The sequence below is a fragment of the Urocampus carinirostris genome, chromosome 9, assembly GCF_059441175.1.
Source record: "Urocampus carinirostris isolate Australia breed hairy pipefish chromosome 9, RoL_Ucar_1.0, whole genome shotgun sequence".
In the NCBI taxonomy this organism is placed as follows: domain Eukaryota; kingdom Metazoa; phylum Chordata; class Actinopteri; order Syngnathiformes; family Syngnathidae; genus Urocampus; species Urocampus carinirostris.
Window position 1 is genome coordinate 31,318,676 of NC_142357.1, and position 15,280 is coordinate 31,333,955.

A 15,280-nucleotide genomic window follows, 5' to 3' on the forward strand; every position below is an offset into this window, starting at 1 on the left:
TTGGGAACCTTTGACTCGTGAGCTATATACAGTATGGCTCTTTTCCTGAGTCTGTCCATCTATCTACCTCTCCATCTATCTATCTAACTCCGTCTCTCTCTCCATCCATCTATCTCTCTCTCTCTCCATCTCTCTCTCCATCTATCTGCCTACCTACCTACCTACCTACCTTAGTCATATCCCTCAAGAGGGGTGACCGACAGCAAGACAAACACATACAATAAGTAAGAAAATGAAAAAGATTAAAAAAAATAGCAAAAAACACACACAAACATTTTTGGGACCATGGCCAACCCAAATGCCCAAACACCCAAACAAGTTAGGCACCTCGGCACCTAAGGTGGTCACGCTTTCGTCCCTTCAGATGAAACGGGACACAAGATCACTTGGATCAGGGTGACTTGTTTCTGTTCAACAGCAGGGCCCGACAGCTTTCGCTGGTTTACCCCTGCCGCATCATACGGGTGCCCAGCCCATCAGGTAAGAGAATTCTCCCACCGTGGTCCGCAGTGTGTCGTAAGAGGCGACTAAAGTGGAGGGAGCGAGGGGACTGTCGATCATCTCTTCTCTATCTCTACTCCCTTAGAGACTTTTCCTGAGTACAGAAAAAAATAAAAAACAGAAAAGAGTGTCGCAAATGTGGAATTAGGAAGAAATATGACTAATTCAGTCCAGAATAATAGAACATAATGTAACTACAGTTTACAATGAAGGTGACGCTCCAACATACCCCATTTTGGCTGCAAATTGCTAAATAACCCTGAATACGAAAGCTCATGTAACAATCTATGTTCATCGTTGGGACACTATATGATGAAAAGCCAAAGAACAAACATTTTACCCAGAAGCTCTTGCAAAGATTTAAAGCAATTTATTGGGTAAACTGTAAGAATGGGCTAAGCTATACACAGCGCCATCTGCACTGATGGTAAATACGTTTGTATCCTCAATTGCAGTATTTTGTGACATTTTTATAAAAGAACTTTGCTTGCACCTCATTTTAAAACCATTATTTAGAACAAAAAGGCGTTGATGGGCTTTATAGGCCAGGGAATGTGATGTTATGACTCTAGGCCTTCGCTGATGTGCATTCCCAGGGACTTGATACTTCTCACTCTCTCCACTACAGAGCCATCGATCATGAGTGGGGCATGCTCGGTGTGAGCTTTCCAGAAGTCAACAACAATCTCCTTGGTCTTCTCCACATTCAGTTGAAAATTGATGTCTTTACACTGCTGGACCAGCCTGCTCACTTTTCTTCTGTATGTCTCGTCTTGTTGTTGATGAGACTCACCACAGTTGTGTCGTCCACAAACATAATGAACAGGTTGGAGTTGTTAAGTTTCAAATTCATTTCTATCAAGAATTTTTTTTAATAAATACCAACAAAAGGCTCTTTTTGGCCTCTAGAGGGCAGTGTTGAGTCTGTCTCGTGTGTTGAGTTCGTTCAGGTGTAAAATGGTAAATGGTCTGCATTTTAATAGCGCTTTTAAAATCAATCAAAACCTCCCAAAGCGCTTTACAACGTGCTTCACACTTACCCATTCACACACACACTCACACACCAATAGGGAGTCAGCCATGCAAGGCGCCTACCTGCTTCATTTACTCAAAAATGGCCCCTTGTCATTTGGAATTATAATATGTAGGGTCCATTACTAATAGGGTCTAAATGATGAAGCATAATACTGAAAAACAAAGCAATAATTGTATAATTGACATTGCTTTACTGATCTGTGCTGCTTAAGTCTGGATTAAGCTCCATGCCAAACTAAAGGGACAGTATTATTTAGCGCCTCCTACTGGTAAAAATACATATATAATTTTTTTTTAAACTAAAATTGTTAAAGAAAAAGTACTTTTTGAATTAAAAATACATAAACTCAATGACTGGAGGGCTTCGAGGAATAATACATGTTTTTCTTTAAAGCCAGCAAATATTTTAAGCCGCTGGAATCAACAATAGTATTAGCATTGATAATATAACGATTTACAACTATAAAACTACATTTTACAGTTAAATCGTGTACTTTCGTAAACACAACCGTGTAATATATGTAGAACTACAAATGAATACAATTAATACACTGGGACAACAACAAAAAATGACCCATTTTTGTAGTAAAATCTTGGAGACATCGAGTATTCGTTGGCGCCTCCTAGTGGTAAAAACTTGAATTCATTTAAAAAAAATTGATTTGAATAACAACCAGAAGTATATTAGCTATCATAGTAACATGCATTTTCTCAGATACTCACAGGTTGAATATTTTGCATTTCTCTGACATAAGAAATCACCTAGAGAGAGCTGACATCATTGTCGGCCATCTTGCTGTTAAGGGTACTCAGAAACTAGACAAAAAGAAGAGAAGACACACGGTAACCGTTTTCTGTTGCAGTACACCGTACAGGGACATTCAGTCGTCTAACAATACACACTGTCCCCTTAACAGTATCAAAATAAATATAAATAGTTCTGTTACAACTGTTTTATAACAAAAGATTTAATAATAAAAATTATAGCAATGTCAACAAAACATCTAGAATACCTTCCATTACCCAATATTTGGAAAAAAGTGCAAAATGGTCTAAACACAATGGAATCCGATTTTAAATTTATAAAGTATACATAATCTCACAATTCACTAACAGCATTATTTATTGTGCTAGCAATGATCCAGGACAATAGTATCAATAATATCGCCATTTGGATCAATCTGCCACCCTTAGATAGCAAACAGACAAGTCCTTATAGAAAAGTGGCATTCCTGGAGAGTTCCCATAGAGATAGTGTGTCTTAACAAGTGACCTCATGGCGGGGGTCTGTTTTTTGTTCCCAGGATCCTTTGTGTCTTGAGGTGAAGTTTTTAGTTGATGTTATTTAAGGTGACGGGCGTGGACCCCCATTGTGCGAATGCCTCATGCCTTTAAATCCATTTTTTTATAAAATACGTACCCACCAAAACTACCGCTTTAAGTATTAAACGAGTGATCATCACTACCCCCAAATGCTCTATTAAATTTAAACAACAATAAAAGATCTTTACTCAAGACCAGGGGTCTCCAACCTGGTGCCTGCAGGCACCTGGGTGCCCCCTGAGGACAGCTGAGATGCCCGCGGACCTGTTCTTAAAATACCCAATTGTTGCTGGGTCATTGTGATTTTCTGGTAAAATTATTATTGTAGTGGTTGACTGAGTATATTTAACCCTACTTCTTGCCTATCTTATTCTCTTTCTTTGTTTCTCTCTCTCCTCTTTTTTTCTTTCTTTATTTCTTTCTTTCTTGCTTGCTTTCTTTCTCTCTCTTTCTTTTTTTTCTTTCTTTCTCTATGCATCAAAGCAAATATTACATTTCCTTTCCTGCTCAGAGCATTTGCTCTGAAAATGCTGGTATACGAGTGATCCCAAGAGCCAAGAAGAAATCTGCAAGTCCAACACGTTCTCCATTCGGGCCCCAGTTCTGTGGAATACTCTGCCCAATGAGATTTGATCTGCAACCTCAGTGGAAGTGTTTGAATCTAGGCTTGAAACACTTATATTTAATATCTTATTAATGTTGACATCTGGAAGCTGTCAACCGGACATTCTGTTATATTACGTATATATATTGTTGATGATGTCTCTGTATTGTCAAGTCATTTTTATTTGTATAGCCCTTAATCACAAAGAGTCTCAATGGGCTGCACAGGTTATTGCACAGACTATTATTACACCGTCCCCTGATCTGGAAACAACATGAGGGCAAGGAAAAACTCAAAAACCTCAACATGAGGAAAATGAAGAAACCTTGAGAAGTGGCATGAAAGTAAAAAGCTAGTGTTGCATAAAAAATAAATTTGAATTGAAATAATTTATTTCATAGAACATAAATGAACATGATGTCATCTGGTTTCACCACTAAAATAGTTTTAGCAACAGACAATGCACATGTTTACCTCAAGAGGGCACTGGAAAAACCTTCTATTGTCTGATTAAGGGCTATACAAATAAACATGACTTGACTATATTTGTTTTTATATTTATTTATATTTGTTGTATATTTCTTTTGCTATCTTTCTTTTTTCACTTCTTTTTCTCTTTCTTTCACTCTGTCTCTTTTTTCTCTCTCTCTTTCCCCCTTTGAGAGTGATTAAGGGCTATACAAACATGACTTGACTTATTTATTTCTTCTCCCTCTCTCTCCTCTCTCTCTTTATTTCTATCTCTCCTGTTACTTCTTTCTTTCTTTGTCTGTTTCTCTCTCTCTCTCTTCTTTTTACCTGCAATAATTAACCTGGTAATAACATAGTAACAACATAGCAAGTAGCACAAGATACGTTGTTATTAAAGAAATATATGTCAAACTGGGTGCCAATGGCACTTATAAGTAGCAAAAATTAACTTAAAGCTTGAAAAGGTTTAGGAAGCCCCGCTCAAGACTAATGCTTTAGTCTATGGTTGCTTTATTTTGAAAGGAGATAAAGCCTTTGTGTATAAATAAACTGCTCCAATGATTGTATTACATTTGGCAAAAGTTTACCATTTCCGTTTTCAAACAATCTTTTTGTTAAATATCCAGAGACGGACTGTGTTTCATGCCTATAAATAGAGTGTGCGATAACATGCGCCCATTTTTAACGTCAACAGGTTGGCATTTATGGGTAATATTTTGAATGATTTAGTAATATTTCAATTGAATTGTGTTTTCCACGTCCATGTGAGAACCATGTTTGGGTATTTAACGAGTAATGTAGTATAACAGCAGTGGTCTGACGAGTCCATTTCTTTTGAGAATTATTTAGATTTTATCTATGGGGGACTTGTCTTTTTTACAACTCTTATTTTAAACCAATGATGACATTTACCCGTTTTCAATTTTCTTTTCAAAATATATAATATTTTTATATTCATTTCTTTTTACTTGCACTGAATCAGTTGCTTTTATTGTTTTAATATTGCAACATTATGATAAACTTGAGCAGCTAAAAGATTGAAATATTTATTTGAAATCTACTATGGTTTGTGAAAATATTTTATTTGTATTGAATCCACTTCTTGGAAGGCTTTATAAATACATAAAAAAGTCGAGTTAATACTGAGCTTTTTAACATAGGTTCTGTTAAAATTCTGGTTTTGACCAACAGATGGGGATGTTCTCCATTAAATTGAAGTAGACGACCCTTAAGCATAGGCTTCTGCAAGGCCTTTGTAATGTAATGTAAATGTAAATCTGCAATTATATAGCGCTTTTCAAGTCAGTGAAGAACCTCTCAAAGCGCTTTACAATGTGTTCCACACTTTTCCCTTTTACACACTAACCGATAGCAGTGTCAGCCATGCAAGGCAACTACCCGCTATCAGGGTCTGTTCATTACCCACCTATAATGTACACAGTGCAGCCTTGTTTGTCGCGGGGGTTACGTTACAAAAATCTAATTTGGCATATATGTGTACATAGTAAACCACAATGTTATTGACACTGTCACGATCCCGCACCCATTTGGTTTTTATTGTGGCTCTCTATTGTCCTCCTACCTTTATTAGTATTCCTTCCCCTTGGTACCTTGCTAGTTCCTTGGCTTCTTTGTCACATCCCAAGCATCCTTCTTTTGACAGGATGACTATATTACATACACCGGGTTGTGTGTGGTATCCCAATTCAAGACGATAGTATTTTTATGTTTAAGGTTTTGGTTGCACCAAAAAAAAGCCTAATCCCAGAATTGGTACAGCCACATCTTGCAATTGAACCCACAACCCTAAAAGTGCTACAGGCAGTTAACATTTTGAGCTACTTCTTGAGTAATGTTTTAATGAATTCAATATAATGTAATGTCTCATCTCATCTCATTAGCTACACCGCTTATCCTCAGTAGGGTCGCGGGGATGCTGGAGCCCATCCCAGCAATCATCAGGCAGTGGGCAGGGGACACCCTGAACTGGTTGCCAGCCAATCGCAGGGCATATTACACTAAAAATTCTTCTTCCCAGTAATAATTTTATATTCCATAAGATTGAGGGTTTTAAGTTTGAATCTATTTTTGAACAGTTTTTGTAATTTTCTTAAAAAGCTGTGTTGTTACTCAGGTCGCGAATGCCCAATAATTACAATAAAATAACGAAATATTTTGTACTAAAACCTTGGAATTTAAATTAAGTGAAAAAAAAATAGTCATTATGAAATACAGGTAACGTCCAACCTGGACTAGCATCAGTTCATAAATCAATTACAACAACGCCATCTGCTGCCGAGCCAGTATATAATTAGTAAGTGTATAAAGGTAGTGGTAAATTACTGTGTTGGCTGCCAAAATTGTTCTAAGTGTTGCCGGACTACTACGCACTGTACTGCCAGGCATTGGATTTAAAAGAATGTACAGGTAGAGGTAGAGTGCTCCTCTTGGGATCAAGAGGTCGCAGGTTCGATTCCCAGCTCCTCCGTGTTATATGTCGAAGTGTCCTTGGGCAAGACACTGAATCCCAAATGCCCCCCGATAAGCAGGTATGGACTCCCTATTGGTGTGCTAGTGTGTGTGTGTGAATGGGTAAGTGTGAAGCACATTGTAAAGCACTTTGGGAGGTCTTCATTGACTTGAAAAGCGCTATATAAATGCAGACTATTTACAGGTGTAGGTAAGTCGAGCAGGTCCCAAGTCGGATATTACCAGTATTATATATTTTTGAGGGGGAAAAACAAGAAAACATTTCGCTTTACTACCTTATTTCACGATTCAATTACCAATTTACCAAGATTATATTTAAGTAAAGTTGTTTTTTATTGATTTGATTTTAGGCTTTCATAGTTTTTGCCACTCCCAAAACCCGTGGACACCAAGTAGCCCCCTAAGAACACCCGAGTGACCCAGGGACCAGCTCTATAAAATCGCTCACCATTATTGATGGGTCATTGGGATTTTCTGTGAAATTTAATTTCTTACTAGCATAAGAAATTAGGGACTTTAAATACATAAAAGATCAGTTCTTCCAAAACTGTTTTTAAAATTAGCCAATGATTTATATAATGTTTGTGAATATCTCAGTGCTCTCACAAAAGGTAGATGTTTTACATATAATGACATAGTAACATAAGTTGTTATTGTCTAAATGCATATCAAACTGCTAGCTCTTTACGCTAATCAGTTACATAAAAGTAGCACTCAGATTCAAAAAAGGTTGGTTACCTAAGCCCTAAAGATTCCTGGCGCCTCCTGATGGACCACTTTGCAGCTTTTTCAGTACAGTACAGTAATCCCTTGTTTTTCGCGGGGGTTATGTCCTAAAAAAGAACCCTTGGTATACGATTAAGTACTGAAACTAAAGTACGAACGTTTTTACAGTCACATATATTTGTTTAACAAATACAATTACTAAATAAACGTTTATTTAATAAACTTTCAAATAATAATACGCGGCATGACTTAATGGCCAATCAGAAAACTGAACCCACGCACAATGCAAATTCATTAAGTAGCAAAACCGTAAAGAGAAAGATGGATTACGGCGAGTGTCACGTCCAGAAGAAAGGGTAGACCCAATCGCGTCACGTTTCTCACATGTTTATTGAGAATGGAGAGAGGAAGGGCAGCACCCGTGATCCAGTGCTCGCTAGACACGGGAAGCTCTCTCGCAATCGAATCATGATCCGAATACGGAAGTGGATCTTCCGAAGCGGGAGATGGCGGTAAAACAGGTCAATTGCCGGGACAGGAGAGCAAAATCGTGGTCGAGGACAGAAACGGGTCTTAAGTCGGGACGGGAGAGTAGACGTGGTCGGGATCAAAACAGATCGTGGCCGGAAATAAACAGGAGCAAAACGGGACAGGCGGGATTCAGGGTCGAAGGAAGGCTTGCCTTGTATAAACAGAGGTTCGCAGACAGACTGACAACAGGGGACTGACAGGACTGTGTTCAAATAGTGACAGGGAGCCAATAAGAACCCAGGGCGGTTGGCGGCAAATGAGCGGGCACAGGTGATTCGCATCAGTAATCATGACAGCGAGGGATTACTTTATTCACTTTTTTTTTAAACTCACCAAACTCGGTTTCAACAAACGTGTATTTTTCCCCAAATATTGCAATTAAGATTCGACAAGACTGCATGGTGGAAAGTAGTTCAAACATCTGCATCACGCTTCTGAAGATCTGGATCTAATGCCCCCCTTTCTGTGCTACTAAACTGACACAGATTATAATGTTCACTTTGCACTTTTGTGTTATAGAATCAGCACTTTGATAACGGCCTTCCAGACACCAAGTTGTGATTACCCAACCAGTACAATTGAATTATAAAAAATAAAAAGATGCCACAATTGCTTTGACCTCATTTGCAGCCCTTCTTCCGGCCTTTGCGGCCCCCACCCGTCAGGCAGCCCACATGACTGTTAGAATGCAAAGTCAGGTAACCAGTAAGTGTGAATCCACCGCCGAGCCACATACGTTTTATTTTTGGCCCGGGAGGACAACACCCCCCCTCTTTGCCCACTCAACGCACCTATAAAGCCCCCCGTCGCCCGTCTCTCGTCGGGGTTTGCAAACTTCCACTTCGACCGTCGCAACATCTCCAGCAGCAGCGCAGGTCGCGGCAAACCACCCCACGCAAGTAACCAAGATGGCGCCCTTTGAGAAATCCATGGAGATGATGATGCCCTTTAAGCAAAGGAAGTGCTTAGGTGAGTAAAGAAAATATTTTATTTTTAGTATTAGTATTTATTTTTATAATAGCATATTGGTATGTCCTTTTTTTCCCTAATTACCGGTGGTTTTGATGATTTCTTATGCAGAAATCCCTCGTTTTTAGCGGGGGGTTGCAATGCAAAAAGGTCCCACGATAGTCAAAACCCACAAAAATTGAAACCTTTATTTATCTATCCATTAAATACTCTATTATACATTGAAACCAAAGAACAAACCCAATTTACAGCATTTGTTTAACAAAAAAAAGTACTATATAAATGATGTGTTTAAAATATATCTTCTCTTCTGTTCTGTACAACGTTACTGACGCACAGCCGGACACAGGCAGAAAAGGGCTGGGGCGACTTTTGAGCCAATCAGAATGCAGAACACGTTGCACATTGAAAATCCACAAAGTAGCTTTACCGCAATACTCTGTGTACGTGTATGTAGGGAATCATTCCATTTCAAAGACGACGCTTTAAACTCTGAGTTAATGCTTTAACTATATTGAAGTTAATGCACAGTACTACAGAGATTTTGACTCTAAGTTTTTTTATTATTATTTACCACTAATATTAACGGGCATTAGGTATCCCAAAGATATTATCTAAATGTTTTTTTAGTCAGTCTGGAAGATGACGATTTTAATCAAATTAAATTAATTTTAATCTCACTGGAATAACATTTATTTAAAGAAGGCTGTATCTATTTAAAAAATACATCCCATGCAAAATGTTAAGACAAGAATACATATTTTAACCAATATTTACTGAAAGTTAAGTCATGCCAAAAACAGGCACAAAAAAATTGAATTATTCGCAATTAACCTGTTTTATAATTAGCATTTGAGTAAATTAATCTCTTAAACTTTACAATTTTTTAAAGATATATTTATGAAATAAATCAAGGTCATTCCCAATGTGTTCACACTTAAACCTTTTTTTGAATCAAATATTTTTCAAATGACAAATTAATCAAATTAACTCAATTAATTTTGACAAACTTTACAATTTAGGCTTTTTTCAAATGTTGAAAAGAACAAATCAAATGAATTCATTTAATTTCCAAATACATCTAAATTTCAGCTACTTTGTAACTGAAAACCTTTAAAAAGACAAATTCAATAAATTAATTGGATTTTTCAAAAAGGTTTCAGCAAAATTCAAAATTAAGCTAATTCTTTAATTGTATATTTTTAAAATAAATTGATAAATTAAATTACTTTTGTTTGATTACCCCTTTTAAAAAAATGAAAATTTTCAGATATATATAGTTTTTCAAATGAACAATGAAAAAATGTATTTAATTGCCTATTTTATCTTTCGCTACTCAAATGAAAAATTTGATGTTTGACGTCGAAAACCGTCAATGGCACTAAATGATAAATTAATCTAATCAACCTAATTAGTTGCCCCAAACTTTCACAATTTAGCTAGTTTCCAAAGTTATCAAATTAATCTGATTAATTGCCCAACGTTAGTCTTTAATCCATCACTGCTTAACAGGAAAAATTGAGCTGCAACATCTATAACTCTAACTCTATAACTATAAATGTGATTGAAAGGTGAACAATTAACAGCTGATTTTCTCTTTTGCTCAGAAACAAGAAAGGATGAAGTATGCAGCATCCGCTCCAAATTCCCCAACAAGCTACCGGTGAGTTGTCATTTGTCCCCATAGCTCAATCCCCATTTGACCGACGTTTCGTCTTCAAGGTGATCGTGGAACGTTACCTCCGGGAAAAGACTCTCCCCCTCCTGGACAAAACCAAGTTCCTGGTTCCTTTTGAGCTCACCTTGGGTCAGTTCCTCTGCCTCCTCAGGTAAGACCCTCACCTCGCCCCCATCCCGTCTTCCTCGTCTCATTTCCGGCTTTTCGTCCCAGGAATAAAATCGACCTGGAATCCACGCAGGCGCTTTTCCTGTTGGTGGCTGAGAAGAGCATGTCCTGCATGTCCTCCAGCATGGGGGAAGTCTACTCCCACTACCGAGATCAGGACGGCTTCCTCTACATCACTTACGCCTCGCAGGAGATGTTCGGAGCACCGTCGCCGCCGTGTTGAGGTCCGGGGGGGAGGCAATTTACGGACATTTGAAACCGGACCCCGGACGAGAGGCCACTTCTGTCATCTGGGGGTTCAACTTGATGCTGTTCCTTCAGGAAAAAGTCCAGAATGAATGTGTTTAAAGTTACAAGAGCAAACATTTACGGTTGGGTCATGTGTTAAGAGATGCGATGCGGACAAAAGGAGAGCTGCGGCACTCACTTGGGCTGCAAGGCGATAATCCCTCGTAGCACTGGATCCCTTCTCCCTCGCATCGCTTCTTCTTCCCTCCACAATGTGAATTCTTGTCCCGAGGCTCCTGGTCGCGAGGACTATTGAGGCACTGTGATGTGTTTCAGTATTTTAAAAGAAATAAACATACTTTTAATACAATGTAATGACTTGGTGTATTTTCTATATGTTATTTTAGTGGTGTAAAGTTGAATAAATCTTTATACTTACCACAATTTAGAGCACATTGCACATCAGAAGTCGGGAACCATCTCGACCCAAAAAGCCTTTTTTTTTTTTACAAAGCCGTAAGCCGTATATTTTAAGACAAGTTTTATAAAAATCGCCAAACTCGCTTTTCAGACAAAATCTAATTTTCAAGTCAAGTCATGTTTATTTGTATAGCCCTTAATCAAAAAGAGTCTCAAAGGGCTGCAAAGACCACAGATTATTGCAAACCACAGACTATTATGACACAATCCTGTGATCTAAAACCTACCCGAGGGCAAGGAAAAACTCATAAAACCACTACATGAGTCAAGTCATGTTTATTTGTATAGCCCATAATCACAAAGAGCCTCAAAGGGCTGCACAGACCACAGACTATTGCAAACTACAGACTGTTGTTACACCATCCCCTGATCTGAAACTTACAAGAGGGCAAGGAAAAACTCAAAATCCTTAACATGAGGAAAATGAACCTTGAAAAGGGACCGCACATGAGTCAAGTCAAGACATGTTTATTTGTATAGCCCTTAATCACAAGGAGTCTCAAAGGGTTGCAAAGACCACAGATTATTGCAAACCACAGACTATTATTACACCATCCCCTGATCTAAAACCTACATGAGGGCAAGGAATAACTCAAAAACCACAAAATGAGTCAAGTCAAGTCATGTTTATTTGTATAACCCTTAATCACAAAGAGTCTCAAAGGGCTGCACAGACCACCGATTATTGCAAACCACAGACTATGATTACACCATACCCTGATCTAAAACCTACATGAGGGCAAGGAACAACTTAAAAACCTCAACATAAGGGAAATGAAGAAACCTTGAGAAGGGACCGCACATGAGGTAATTCTCCTTCCAGGATGACCAGGCTGCAATGGATGTTTCAGTAACAAATAATACAGATATTGTCATAAAATGTAGGTTATTCATATGCTATGGAATAGAAGTGTGTTTTAAGCCTAGATTTAAACAGTTCCACTGAAGTTGCAGATCGAATCTCAGGGGGAAGAGCAATCCACAGCACTGGGGCCCGAATGGAGAACGCTCTCAGCGCATTTTATTTCACTGTGTGACGTTAGATGATTTGATCAAATCTATGAAGTAAGAATAATGCCAAAGCCTGTGTCCCATGTAAACCAACATACCACTTGCAACTTGGCTGCCTCCCGCAATTACTGGAGATTGTTGAGGCTTATTTTGACATTCATTTTTTTCATAAATAACAGTTTTAAACAATGTGCAAGCAAAGTTCTTTTGCAAAAAAGGCCCCAAAATACTGTAAGCGCAGATAATTTGCTGCAGATGGCGCTGTGTGCGAAGCTTTGCCCACCCAAACAAATTGCTCTGTGTACTTGGCTGGCATTTTTTGGAGTTTACATTTACAGTTTGTTTTGTGGGTTTTCATCATAAAGTGTCTTGACGGTGAACATAGATTGTTTAATCAACTTGCATACAAAGGATTCCTTTGCGACGTACAGCCAAAACAGGGTATGTTGGTGTGGCACCTTGACTCTAAATTGTAGTGGAAACTGTGCCCTTTATAAACTGGACAGGATCAAGGGCATTACCAGTACTACATTAGCTTTGCACAAACCGAACCCTTTTGCGGGCAAAACAATTTACTGATTAAATTTGCTTCAGTAAGCTTTTATCTCCGGGCCATGCGTACTCATGCAAATAGCCATACAGTATGTCACAAAAATGTGTACACCCCTCACATTTCTGCAGAGCTTTCATCACGTCTCAAAACTTGGGGGGAAAAAAAACCTGACTGAAAACTTTGACCATGGTCTCGTCAGACCACAATAAAAATCTCAAACCCATGTGGGGAAATATGTGATCTGTAATTGAATTTGATGTATTTTATTTGATTGATTAAAAAAACTCTTCTTGCAAATTGCTAAAATAAATAATTCTACCCGAAATCCAGCCAGGTTTTGAAATAATGATAAAATAATTTGGCCAAACGTTTTGTGAGTATGCAAACTGCAATAAAATACATCAGACCGTCTTTGAGAAAAGTGTGATCTGTGATTGAATTTGATGTCTTTTAAATTTAAAAAGGAAAAAAAAACCCTCATTTTGCGAGCGTTACTTGCAAAATTAAAATGTATATAATTTCCCATAAATTTTTAAGGCAGTTCCAGCCGAGTGTTCATAAAAATGGGAAAAATACTGCTAATAAAGACCCAACTGTCATGATTACTGATCTGATGCACATGTGCCCGCTCCTTTGGCGCCAACTGCCTTGGACTTTGATTGGCTCCCTGTCCCTATTTAAACCCACTCCTTTCTGTCACCTGTTGTCAGTCCGTCTGCGAACCTCAGTGAATACTAGCACGCCTTTTCGACCCTGACTCTCACCTGCCCCGTTTTTGCTCCCGTCTGTCTTCGGCTACAACCCTTGTTGATCTTGACCACATCTGCTCTCCCGTCCCGATTTATGACCCGTTTCTGACCCGACCACGTTTTTGCTCTCCAGTCCCGTCTATCGACCTGTTTTTCCATCCCCGACACCGCCATCGCTCGTCACGGAAGATCCGCTTCCGCGTTCAGAGCGACCGGCTTCCCGCGCCGAGCGAACACCGGATGGTGGGCGCAGTCTTTTCCTTTAATAAAACTTGTGAGAAACGTAACGCAATTGGGTCCTTTTTCCGTTCTGGTCCTGACAGCAACAAAATATCCCGATCCCATTTAAGCAAATGCATGATCCGTATTTTTTCTCAGTGAAAAAAAAAAAAAAATCACAATAGTGTCTCCGAGCCAAGCTCATTATATCATTAAATCCTCATTAGTGGGGACACTGGACATCAGGTGACGGATGGCTTTGTGTCCCCTAGTTGACACAATGTTTGCTCGCAAGCAGGTGGCCAATTCCTCACCTTTTATTCCAAGAATCCTCACTATGCGCATTATTAGTTACATAAGTTCAAACCTGCAAGGTTCAGCATGTCACCGCCGTTTTTTTTCCTGGGAAACAAATAAACACAAGAAGGGGAGCACGAGGCGAGGCGGCAAATAGGAAGGAAGAGGGGAAATTGGGAGTGTGGAGGAGGGGTCTTCCTGACGGAAGAAGACAGGAAAGGGGAGAAGAATGTATAGGAAAGATTTTGCAGAGAGCGGCAGTCATCAAATCCTACCTTGGCTCGCTTCTCGTCGTTGTGGACATTCTGGCAGCTTTGTGCTAATTCAGAAGCGACCTCAAATGGTTTTTGGGGGCGTGGGCGTCAATGGCATTCAGTCAACAGAGAAACAAGATGTTTCCCTCAAGTTATAAACATGTCTGTTATTTCACTTAACATTTACTGTATACAAGTTAAACTGTGGGATTATATTGGTATTTACAATTTAGAATTTAAAATTACAAAAATACTTTAATTTGTACATTGACGAGAATTACGATTTTAGCTAACCTGCATCGGCTCCCTGTTAGCTTAAGATGTGATTTGAAGGTTCTGTTGGTATTATACAAAATCATGCATGGACTTGCTCCTTCATATCGTTCAGATTTAATTTCCCCGTTCGCTCTGAAAATGCTGGTCTACTGGTGATCCCAAGAGCCAAGAAGAAACCCGCAGTTCCGAGAGCATTCTCCATTCGCGCCATGGTGCTGTGGAATGCTCTTCCCTCTGAGATTCGATCTGCAACCTCAGTGGAAATGTTTTTATCTAGGCTTAAAACACACTCCTATTCTATAGTTTATGGATGACCTATATTTCATGTTGACAATATCTGTGTATTGCTTGTTAATGCTGCATCCATTGCAACCTGGTCATCCTTTTTATTTTATTTTTCGTTTTTTATTCTAAATTATACTTTAATTATTTTATTTCCAATTTGATTGTCTGTGAATGCAACATCCATTGCAGCCTGGAAATCCTGAAAGGGGGATAACATCATGTTGCAGTCCCTTCATGTTCCTCATGATCAAGTCTTTGATTTTAGCCGCACATTTAGCACCGGAGCGGTACAAGAGATTGCAATACAGAGGACAAAAAGAGAATTTAAAAAAGATAATAATAATAATAATAATAATAATAATGAGTCAAGGCAGGGAAATTATCCTTTTTTGGACTCGTTTTAATTATATTAATGGCTCCAAACATTGTGCG

General features: G+C 38.7%; 1 protein-coding gene and 1 long non-coding RNA gene across 2 annotated transcripts; one reads left to right on the plus strand and one right to left on the minus strand.

The window, feature by feature from the left end:
- Positions 1-410: 410 nt before the first annotated feature.
- Positions 411-11,063, minus strand: LOC148360065 (uncharacterized). The gene is made up of 4 exons (XR_015851350.1): positions 10,924-11,063; positions 10,453-10,811; positions 8,473-8,627; positions 411-595 (listed from the first exon to the last, which is right to left on the minus strand). It is a non-coding gene; the product is annotated as an uncharacterized LOC148360065 (long non-coding RNA).
- map1lc3cl (microtubule-associated protein 1 light chain 3 gamma, like) lies at positions 8,590-10,768 on the plus strand. The gene is made up of 4 exons (XM_088344134.1): positions 8,590-8,650; positions 10,258-10,313; positions 10,373-10,479; positions 10,542-10,768. The coding sequence occupies exons 1-4, from the start codon at positions 8,590-8,592 to the stop codon at positions 10,717-10,719; spliced, it is 402 nt and encodes a 133-aa protein (XP_088200260.1). The 3' UTR covers positions 10,720-10,768.
- Positions 11,064-15,280: the final 4,217 nt, after the last annotated feature.